At 42.3% G+C, this 12262-nt stretch overlaps 1 protein-coding gene across 3 annotated transcripts in view; it reads left to right on the plus strand.

The window, feature by feature from the left end:
* Positions 1-12262, plus strand: part of LOC135510727 (ankyrin-2-like) — a 125156-nt gene that overhangs the window by 96128 nt on the left and 16766 nt on the right. For all 3 annotated transcript variants that reach the window (XM_064931880.1, XM_064931878.1, XM_064931879.1), the window contains 5 exons: positions 670-747; positions 903-1034; positions 1200-1349; positions 1459-1693; positions 1947-2016. In XM_064931880.1, the coding sequence (XP_064787952.1) occupies positions 670-747; positions 903-1034; positions 1200-1349; positions 1459-1693; positions 1947-2016 (665 nt within the window). The remainder of the gene's footprint in view (positions 1-669; positions 748-902; positions 1035-1199; positions 1350-1458; positions 1694-1946; positions 2017-12262) is intronic.

Genomic DNA, 12262 nt, shown 5'->3' on the forward strand with positions numbered 1-12262 from the left:
TCATTCTCTCTATATTGTTTCTCGCTAGCACGCTAGCCGTAAAAGGTGCCGCTTCTCTGTGTCTTGTAGCTAAGGCTCTTTGTAGGTTAACACTCTTTGTGGTTGCTTCTGTGGTGTTTAAGTGGTGTCTTGTGTTTGTATTTGTCTCTTTTCCTTCTATGTGTTCTAAAAATCTCAAGATTGACTTAAAGTCAGGGACTCAATAAAGGAATTTAGAATCAGTTTTAGCTTGAAAATGTGTCATAGGTCATAGTCAGGTTTAGTATCAAATGTGTATGATGAACCCAATGAGGCTGTTGGAGAAAAGCTGAATGGAATACAATGAGATTACATTTTTCCAGAGCTGTTAAACTACTACTATCTACTTTCCATACAGTACATTTCCGTTAGTGTTTTCTTCTTCTAGAGTTGCCAAAATCGCATGATAATACTTTATGATGGTATTGCTGCCCTATAAACCAACAGCATAAGAAGCTTTTCACCAAATACACCTCTGTTTCAGTTACTGTTAATTATCGACACATACCTCCAAATAGCTAACATTATAGCACTACATGGCACAAGAAAGCCAGTGAAGAGTCTTTTTACTCATGTGCTCGGTTGAAGATAGCCTTTTCTTCCTAATGTGAATGTGACTTTGCCTGGCTATCCTTGTGGTGGCATTTACAGTAGATCCCCAGGATGAAGCCGAAAGGAAAGAGGAACGATTGGAAATAATAGCCGACCACCTGGGCTTCAGTTGGACGGGTGAGTGTAACCCCAGGCATGGTGGCTTTCCTAGAGTGTCAGAGACAATAAAGGCTGAAGATAATGTTGATTTAAACCCTTTCCTGTGGTTCATGAATAATGTTAACATCAACATTACGTAGTTGACAGTGAAAAGTGTCTGGTGGGTTTTCTAGAGCTGGCTCGAGAGCTGGAGTTCAGCGAGGAAAGGATCAATCTAATAAGGATTGAGAATCCGAACTCACTACAGGACCAAAGCCATGCCCTGCTGAAGCTCTGGACTGACAGGGATGGCAAGCATGCTACAGGTATGCTGATATATCACTCCTTATTGTATTTGAATATTTATCGACATTTAGACTATTCTGAGTATTTATTATTGATCATTTTCATATTTTCAGAATGGCTTATTTACTGTTATGATATGATATGTTATTATGATTTTGTTATTCTGTTGTTATTTCTTTCCACAGAAACTACATTGATCAAACGACTCGCCAAGATCAACAGGATGGACATTGTTCACCTCATCGAAACCAAGATAATCAAGTCCACCCAGCAGGACACATCGTCCCACACCTATGCAGAGATTGAGAGGACCATTGCACTGGATCACAGTGAAGGTATAGTGTATTACCAAGCTAAATATAAATATCTTTATCAACCAAAATGTACTAGCTATGCCAAAGAGATCACAGGTTAATAACGGTGTCCATATCTATGCCTGTCCAGGGTTTTCTGCCCTCCATGAGGACATAGACAGTCCCCGGCCAGGCAGGCGTACAGACGGCACCCCCAGTGGGCCAGGGTCCAGGCAGGGGCCCTTCATGGTGTCAGAGGAGGACCTCTCCTCCAGCATGTCATCACTGCACGAGACATCAGGGCGGGTGGAGACAGACACATCAGTAACAGGCCTCCTGAGACACGCCCAGAAGGAGAAGCTACAGAAAGAGGGCGAAACGACACAGTAAGTCGTCCAGTCAGTGTACGAGTGAAGTATTGAGTGAAAGAGAAATTGTTATGCTTAAAAATGTCTTATGTTGTTTTCTGCTATATTCTGCTAATGTTGTATGGTTGTAGAAACAAACAGTTCAGTCAAATAATATTGATTTGCATTGTTAAAATCACTAGAAATAAACCGTTTTTAAGAATAACTGTATTTAATGTTTTGGGGAGACTTCACATGTTGTTAGATGTTTGACTTGTTTTTTGTTCCTCAGTTCTGTGGGCGGTACATCACAGAGTGGATCAGACAAGGCTGAGTCACTACACATGGGCACTTTTAAACAAGTAAGTCCCTTCTTCACCTTGTACCGCACCTCCCCCTACCAGCTCACCTCTCACGTCCTAGATCCAGCCTACAGCGGGCCCACCCCTCCTTCCTCATCGTCTCTATCTGTCAAGCATAAAGAGAAGGGGGCACCGCGGGGTGCAAAGTGTGGCGAGGGGTCACTCCAGCCCCCCCAGGCTGAAAGTGACAACAAATGGTTGTTGTCGCCAACGAGTCACCAAGAGTCACCCACTAAAAGTAGTAAGCGTGTCTGTGAGAGCCGTCCGTTGTCCATGACCGACTTTGGGGACAGTCTGACTGAATGTGACCAGGCCGAGCCAGACTTCAGTGAGCTGTCTGTGGAGCTACAGCAAACCTCAGAGTACTACACCTACCTCTCCACCACCTCTGTCACTAGGACTTCTCAGACAACTGAACTGGTTTCTGAGAAGATCAGTATTACACCCGAGCCTATGAATTTACCACTTCCTCAGTCTACTCAGCTTCCTCAGGCTTCTGAGGTGGTACGCCCCAAAGAGACATGTGAGATTTTCTCAGAGGATCATATTGACGAGGTGTCGCACCGACTTTACAAAGTCCTGTTTGGATATGTAGAGAAATCAACTAGTGAAGAATCCAAGAAAACACCAATGGAATTGGATGAGGTACCCGGAACTTACAGAGCCAGCCGGGTTTATGAGGCAGATTCCCCTACCTCCGTGCCTTTGATTGATGTAAACCAGGCTACTCTTGACCAGGAAGCTATCTCCACTGAGCTTTACCTCAGACCTGTAGATTTCAGTCCCGTGACCCCAGAGTCTATCACCTTTGGGGTGAGTAAGGAATCACAGACAATAGCTCAGACATCATCAGACGTGTCAAGAACCACTCTGATTCCGGAGTCGGTCACAGTAGAATCCATTTTCAGCACTGCTTTTATCCAGATATCACATGACTCAACTGCTGAGACCCGAGCAGAGGTGTCAGCTCTTCCAGTGTCTGAGTTAAACATGTCTTTGGCTCCAGAATCTCTACGTTCCGAAACCGAAAAAAGGTCTTTATCTCCTGACTCAGCATCTGAGTATGCTACTAAAATTGTAGTTTCACTGCATGACCAATCATCTTCACCAGAGTCAGTGACATCAGATGATAGGTCTAGGTCCCAATCACCTGACTCACATATACCAGAGTATCGCCCATCAACACCTGATTCATCCATACTGTTGACTGAGAGTAGAGCCTCATCTCCCGAGTCACTGTCATCCGATACTGAACTAAGTCTTCTCTTGCCTGACTCGCCCATACCTCAGTTCAGACCCCTGTCTCCTCTACCGCCCCCTGAGGTTGAATGGGAAACTGCAGAAATACCTTCTTATGCCCCAGGACAAATGTTCTTAAGTGCCCCTGGAGCTGCAAGTAGTCTACTAGCACCAGGGCTAGCAGAAGCAGAGGACAGGCCCTTGACACCTATGGTTCCTAACAGGGGAGAGTTTTCCAGAGCGATATCCCCGGGCAGTGAGTATTTAGAGAGGAGGGCATTATCACCAGACTCACCCCAGTCAGTAGTATCAGATACAGAGGAAAGACCCCTGTCAGCTGAGTCTTTATCAGTCTATAGACCCATGTCAGCTACATCACTGATGTTACTGAATAATATCAAAGCATCATCACCTGTATCTACAGGATCAGTAGATGAACACAGATCTCTGTCTCCAGATTCACCAATTACACAATTTTGGCAATCAGAACCCATTGCTTTAGTGAAGTGTTGTAGATCATCATCACCTGAATCTATATTTTCAGATATAGATTATGAAACCGCACCATTACTTTCATTACTTTATAAGGATAGACCTTCATCACCTGAATCAATAGCATCAATAGATGAGTTTAGAGCGCTATCACCTGACTCACCGACACCTCAGTTTTGGCACATATTACCAGACTCTATTGTTGATTATAGATCTTCTTCACCTGAATCAGTATCATCAGAAACTAAATGTGTTCCAATGTCTCTGGAGTCTATAGGTACAGAGCATAGACCAGATTCACCTGAAGCTTTAGATTTTGAAAAGGAGATTATTACTTATTCAGCATTGACTCAATCGAAGTCAGGTATAAACGTTCCTGAAAGTCAAACAATATTAACCGAGTCCACAACTGCACCAATATTTGAATTTAGTCAACCTGAACCTCAGAAAGGACTATCAGAACCTGACGTAGCTCAACCTTCATCTGTGTCACCAATAACAGTATCTGCATCAGGTATACATTTCCCTCCATCAGCAATACTAGAGCCAGAGTACAGACTTGTGTATGATGCAGAGCTTTGGAAGCTTATCTCTCAAATAAATGACCAACAGTATGTAGGCGAAACCTACTGTAGTAAAATAGGTGTGTTTGAGTATGCTGGACAGAGAAAAGAAGAGACATCCGAACCTGAAAAAACCCCGTTATCAATAGATTCTCCGGTAGAGGAGTCAGACTTTAAGCCCGAGTCATTATCAGAGTATAGATCCATGTCATCTTCATCACTGATGTTGTTGAAGGATATTAAAACAATGTCCCCTGAATCAACAGGAACAATGGATGAACATAGATCATTGTCACCAGATTCCCCTGTCCCCAAATATTCCCCATTGTTCCGTGAAGCTGTTCCGTTTCGTCATAGGTCATCATCACCTGAATCGTTACGAGATGATGAGGTTTCTGAGATATTTGATTCAATATCGGTGGCTATTGAAGATAGACCCGTATCACCTGAGCCAGCTGGATCCGTCAGTGAGCGTAGCTCACGTTCAAAAGACCAAGACGTCGTAACTGAATCAGGTGTCCTTGAAAGTCCACCAATAATATTAAACTCCACAGCCCAATTATTTCCCGAAGTGAGTAAACCTGAAACTCAGAAAGGACTATCAGTACCTGGTTTAGCCCAAACTCCAAAAGAACTGGTATCTGATGAAGGTATACATGATCCTCCATCAGTAATACTAGTGCCAGCTTACAAACTTAAGTACGATGCAGAGCTTTGGAAGCTGGTCTCTCCAATACATGATACCCAGTATGTCGGGGAAACCCCTAAAACAGGTATGTTTGAGTATAGCGAGGGTATCGTAGAGTATGTGCAGACGTCAGAACGGGAAAGTCCAACTTCATCAACTGAGGTTACAGAGGACAGACCCCTGTCATCTGATTCTGAGTCTGAACATAAGCCTCTCACACCTGAGTCAGTTAAGGTAATGGCTGTTTTGAGATCAGATAAGGTAGAGTCAGGGAAGTCATTGAAAGCATGTAAATCTTTATCCCCGGATTCCCCCATACCCCAATATTCACTATTCTTTCTCGAAACTGCTCAATCATATCATAGATCATTGTCACCTGAATCAGTATCTGATGCTGAAGTTCAAGTAGTTGACTCAAAATATTCAATAGTTCTGGGTATTGACGCTAGAACTTCCTCTCCTGAATCTATAGGATCAGTCAATGAGCATAGACCACTATCCCCTGACTCTCCCATACCTGAGTTTAGACAGGAATTACCTGAATCTGCTTTCTCGTCCACAAGGTCTAGGTCATCATCACCTGAATCAGTGACTTCGGGGAATTCAGAAATGGAATATATACTATCTGAGGCATTTGACTTTTGTCAGAGACCAGACTCACCTGAGTCAATAGTATCAGATACAGAGGAAAGACCCCTATCACCTGAGTCTTTATCAGAGTATTGCCCCATGTCACCTGAATCAGTCATGCTACTGACAAACGTCAGATCATCTTCTCCTGAATCTACAGCATCAGTGGATGAGTTCAGATGTCTGTCTCCAGACTCTCCTCTACCACAATACCTACAATATTTCCCAGAGCCAACTCTGTTTATGTCAGGATACAGGTCAGTGTCACCTGAATCAATATGCTCAAATATGGAATATGAAACGGAGTTATTTTTATTTGCCTCATTGCTTTTTGAGAATAGACCCTCATCACCTGATTCAATAACATCTATAGATGAATACAGGGCGCTGTCACCTGACTCACCCATACCTGAGTTCAGACATGCAATACCTGAATGTGTTACATCTTCTGTATATGGATATAGATCATCATCACCTGAATCAGGGATTTCAGGGACTTCAGAAGTTGACGACATAACTTCTGAGGCTTTTGCGTTTTGGCAGAGACCAGACTCACCTGAATCTACAGCATCAGTGGATGAGTATAGATGTCTGTCTCCAGACTCTCCTCTACCACAATACTTTGATTATTTCCCAGAACCAGTTCTGTTTATGACAGGAAGCAGATCATCGTCACCTGCATCAGTATTGTCAGATAATGATTGTGATCTTTCTGACATCTTCTTGACACTCTTTTCAGAGAGAGGTAGACCCTCATCACCTGAATCAGTAGCATCCGTTGATGAATACATGGCGCTTTCACCAGACTCACCCATACCTGATTTTTGGCCGTCATTACCTGAATCTATTCCACATTTTATTGGATACAGATCAACTTCACCTGAATCAGATATGGAATGTGGGACTCTGCCCTTAATGTCGTTATTCTATGAAGATAAACCCCGATCACTAACATCAATATGGTCAGACAACGAATGTGAGCTTTCTGATATTTTTTCAACAATCTTCTCAGATAAAGATAGGCCTTCATCTGAGGCTTTTGCCTTTTGGCAGAGACCAGACTCACCAGAGTCAATCGTGTCAGATACAGAGGAAAGACCCCTATCACCTGAGTCTTTATCAGAGTATTGCCCCATGTCACCTGAATCAGTCATGCTACTGACAAACGTCAGATCATCTTCTCCTGAATCTACAGCATCAGTGGATGAGTACAGGTGTCTGTCTCCAGACTCTCCTCTACCACAATACCTACAACATTACCCAGAACCAACTCTGTTTATGGCAAGAAGCAGATCATCATCACCTGTATCAGTATTGTCAGATTTGGAATATGAAACTGAGTTATTCTCATTTACCTCAATGCTTTTTGAGGACAGACCTGAGTCAGTAGCATCTGTAGATGACTACAGGGCACTGTCACCTGACTCACCCATACCGGAGTTTAGACAGAATTTACTTGAATATTTTGTTGAATGTAGATCATCGTCACCTGAGTCCGTGACTTCAGATATTGAATATGCAAATTCAACATCAGAATCAGTCATGCGAGTGCCAATTTACAAATTTGTGTATGATGCAGATCGTTGGAAGCTGATCTCTCCAATACATGACCCCCAATATGTAGGAGAAACCTTTGCTAGTAAAACAGGTATGTTTGAGTATTGTGGGAGTACAATAGAGTATGTACAGAAATCAGAACTTCTAAGTCAAACGTTATCAAACGAGAGTGGGTTAAGGTCAGATTCTCCTGAGTCAGTGAAGTCAATGGATGAGCATAGATCTTTATCTCCAGACTCACCAATTCCACAATATTTACAATATTTCCCAGAACCAGTAATGTTTATGGCCGGAAGCAGACCATCGTCACCAGATTCAGTGAGTTCAGAAGAAATTGGACATATGCTATCTGAGGCTTTTTCATTTTGGCAGAGACCAGGCTCACCAGATTCAATAGCATCTGTAGATGAATACAGGGCGCTGTCACCTGATTCACCCATACCTGAGTTTAGACCAGACTTACCTGAATCTGTTACATATTCTATTAGATATAGATCTTCATCACCTGATTCAGTGACTTCAGATATTGAATATGAACTTTTCATTTCTGAAGTATTCTTTATTGAATCAAGACCAGACTCACCTGAATCAATCGTGTCAGATACAGAGGAAAGACCCCTATCACCTGAGTCTTTATCAGAGTATTGCCCCATGTCACCTGAATCAGTCATGCTACTGACAAACGTCAGATCATCTTCTCCTGAATCTACAGCATCAGTGGATGAGTACAGGTGTCTGTCTCCAGACTCTCCTCTACCACAATACCTACAATATTTCCCAGAACCAACCATATTTATGACAGGAAGCAGATCATCATCACCTGCATCAGTATTGTCAGATGAAGAATTTGAAAATGAGTTATTCTTTTATGCCTCAATGCTTTTCGACGACAGACCCTCATCACCTGATTCAATAGTATCTATAGATGAATACAGGACACTGTCACCTGATTCACCCATACCTGAGTTTAGACAGGCGTTACGACAGTCTATCGTTTCAATGATTGGATATAGGTCCTCATCCCCTGAATCATTGTCAGGATATGAAACAGAGTCTGAAACAGAATTCGCTCCTCTGATTTCTGAGATTGAAGAAAGACAAGACACTCCTAATTCAACAACATCACTAGATGAGTTCAGAGCTCTGTCACCAGACTCCCCAGTACCCCAGTACACACAGCACGAAACTACTACACTAGTGACAGGGAATAGATCAGCATCGCCTGAATCAATATGCTCAGATATAGAATCTGAAACTGACGTATTCTTACATACTTCAATGCTTTTTGAGAATAGACCCTCATCACCTGATTCAATAGCATCTATAGATGAATACAGGGCACTGTCACCTGACTCACCAATACCTGAGTTCAGACATGCAATACCTGAATGTGTTACATCTTCTGTATATGGATATAGATCATCATCACCTGAATCAGTGATTTCAGAGACTTCGGAAGTTGACGACATAACTTCTGAGGCTTTTGCATTTTGGCAGAGACCAGACTCACCTGAATCTACAGCATCAGTGGATGAGTATAGATGTCTGTCTCCAGACTCTCCTCTACCACAATACTTGGATTATTTCCCAGAACCAGCTCTGTTTATGGCAGGAAGCAGATCATCGTCACCTGCATCAGTATTGTCAGATGTTGATTGTGATCTTTCTGACATCTTCTTGACACTCTTTTCAGAGAGAGGTAGACCCTCATCACCTGAATCAGTAGCATCAGTTGATGAATACATGGCGCTTTCACCAGACTCACCCATACCTGATTTTTGGCCGTCATTACCTGAATCTATTCCATATTTTATTGGATACAGATCAACTTCACCTGAGTCAATGTGCTCAGATATGGATTGTGGGACTCTGCCCTTAATGTCGTTATTCTATGAAGATAAACCCCGATCACTAACATCAGTATGGTCAGACAACGAATGTGAGCTTTCTGATATTTTTTCAACAATCTTCTCAGATAAAGATAGGCCTTCATCTGAGGCTTTTGCCTTTTGGCAGAGACCAGACTCACCGGAGTCAATCGTGTCAGATACAGAGGAAAGACCCCTATCACCTGAGTCTTTATCAGAGTATTGCCCCATGTCACCTGAATCAGTCATGCTACTGACAAACGTCAGATCATCTTCTCCTGAATCTACAGCATCAGTGGATGAGTACAGGTGTCTGTCTCCAGACTCTCCTCTACCACAATACCTACAACATTACCCAGAACCAACTCTGTTTATGGCAAGAAGCAGATCATCGTCACCTGTATCAGTATTGTCAGATTTGGAATATGAAACTGAGTTATTCTCATTTACCTCAATGCTTTTTGAGGACAGACCTGAGTCAGTAGCATCTGTAGATGACTACAGGGCACTGTCACCTGACTCACCCATACCGGAGTTTAGACAGAATTTACTTGAATATTTTGTTGAATGTAGATCATCGTCACCTGAGTCCGTGACTTCAGATATTGAATATGCAAATTCAACATCAGAATCAGTCATGCGAGTGCCAATTTACAAATGTGTGTATGATGCAGATCGTTGGAAGCTGATCTCTCCAATACATGACCCCCAATATGTAGGAGAAACCTTTGCTAGTAAAACAGGTATGTTTGAGTATTGTGGGAGTACAATAGAGTATGTACAGAAATCAGAACTTCTAAGTCAAACGTTATCAAACGAGAGTGGGTTAAGGTCAGATTCTCCTGAGTCAGTGAAGTCAATGGATGAGCATAGATCTTTATCTCCAGACTCACCAATTCCACAATATTTACAATATTTCCCAGAACCAGTAATGTTTATGGCCGGAAGCAGACCATCGTCACCAGATTCAATGAGTTCAGAAGAAATTGGACATATGCTATCTGAGGCTTTTTCATTTTGGCAGAGACCAGGCTCACCAGATTCAATAGCATCTGTAGATGAATACAGGGCGCTGTCACCTGATTCACCCATACCTGAGTTTAGACCAGACTTACCTGAATCTGTTACATATTCTATTGGATATAGATCTTCATCACCTGATTCAGTGACTTCAGATATTGAATATGAACTTTTCATTTCTGAGGTATTCTTTATTGAATCAAGACCAGACTCACCTGAATCAATCGTGTCAGATACAGAGGAAAGACCCTATCACCTGAGTCTTTATCAGAGTATTGCCCCATGTCACCTGAATCAGTCATGCTACTGACAAACGTCAGATCATCTTCTCCTGAATCTACAGCATCAGTGGATGAGTACAGGTGTCTGTCTCCAGACTCTCCTCTACCACAATACCTACAATATTTCCCAGAACCAACCATATTTATGACAGGAAGCAGATCATCATCACCTGCATCAGTATTGTCAGATGAAGAATTTGAAAATGAGTTATTCTTTTATGCCTCAATGCTTTTCGACGACAGACCCTCATCACCTGATTCAATAGTATCTATAGATGAATACAGGACACTGTCACCTGATTCACCCATACCTGAGTTTAGACAGGCGTTACGAGAGTCTATCGTTTCAATGATTGGATATAGGTCCTCATCCCCTGAATCATTGTCAGGATATGAAACAGAGTCTGAAACAGAATTCGCTCCTCTGATTTCTGAGATTGAAGAAAGACAAGACACTCCTAATTCAACAACATCAGTAGATGAGTTCAGAGCTCTGTCACCAGACTCTCCAGTACCCCAGTACACACAGCACAACACTACTACACTAGTGACAGGGAATAGATCAGCATCTCCTGAATCAATATGCTCAGATATGGAATCTGAAACTGACTTATGCTTACATACCTCAATGCTTTTTGAGAATAGACCCTCATCACCTGATTCAATAGCATATACAGATGAATACAGGGCGCTGTCACCTGACTCACCCATACCTGAGTTCAGACATGCAATACCTGAATGTGTTACATCTTCTGTATATGGATATAGATCATCATCACCTGAATCAGTGATTTCAGAGACTTCGGAAGTTGACGACATAACTTCTGAGGCTTTTGCATTTTGGCAGAGACCAGACTCACCTGAATCTACAGCATCAGTGGATGAGTATAGATGTCTGTCTCCAGACTCTCCTCTACCACAATACTTGGATTATTTCCCAGAACCAGCTCTGTTTATGGCAGGAAGCAGATCATCGTCACCTGCATCAGTATTGTCAGATGTTGATTGTGATCTTTCTGACATCTTCTTGACACTCTTTTCAGAGAGAGGTAGACCCTCATCACCTGAATCAGTAGCATCAGTTGATGAATACATGGCGCTTTCACCAGACTCACCCATACCTGATTTTTGGCCGTCATTACCTGAATCTATTCCATATTTTATTGGATACAGATCAACTTCACCTGAGTCAATGTGCTCAGATATGGATTGTGGGACTCTGCCCTTAATGTCGTTATTCTATGAAGATAAACCCCGATCACTAACATCAGTATGGTCAGACAACGAATGTGAGCTTTCTGATATTTTTTCAACAATCTTCTCAGATAAAGATAGGCCTTCATCTGAGGCTTTTGCCTTTTGGCAGAGACCAGACTCACCGGAGTCAATCGTGTCAGATACAGAGGAAAGACCCCTATCACCTGAGTCTTTATCAGAGTATTGCCCCATGTCACCTGAATCAGTCATGCTACTGACAAACGTCAGATCATCTTCTCCTGAATCTACAGTATCAGTGGATGAGTACAGGTGTCTGTCTCCAGACTCTCCTCTACCACAATACCTACAACATTACCCAGAACCAACTCTGTTTATGTCAAGAAGCAGATCATCGTCACCTGTATCAGTATTGTCAGATTTGGAATATGAAACGGAGTTATTCTCATTTACCTCAATGCTTTTTGAGGACAGACCTGAGTCAGTAGCATCTGTAGATGACTACAGGGCACTGTCACCTGACTCACCCATACCGGAGTTTAGACAGAATTTACTTGAATATTTTGTTGAATGTAGATCATCGTCACCTGAGTCCGTGACTTCAGATATTGAATATGCAAATTCAACATCAGAATCAGTCATGCGAGTGCCAATTTACAAATTTGTGTATGATGCAGATCGTTGGAAGCTGAT

Source organism: Oncorhynchus masou, chromosome 23, assembly GCF_036934945.1.
Source record: "Oncorhynchus masou masou isolate Uvic2021 chromosome 23, UVic_Omas_1.1, whole genome shotgun sequence".
In the NCBI taxonomy this organism is placed as follows: domain Eukaryota; kingdom Metazoa; phylum Chordata; class Actinopteri; order Salmoniformes; family Salmonidae; genus Oncorhynchus; species Oncorhynchus masou.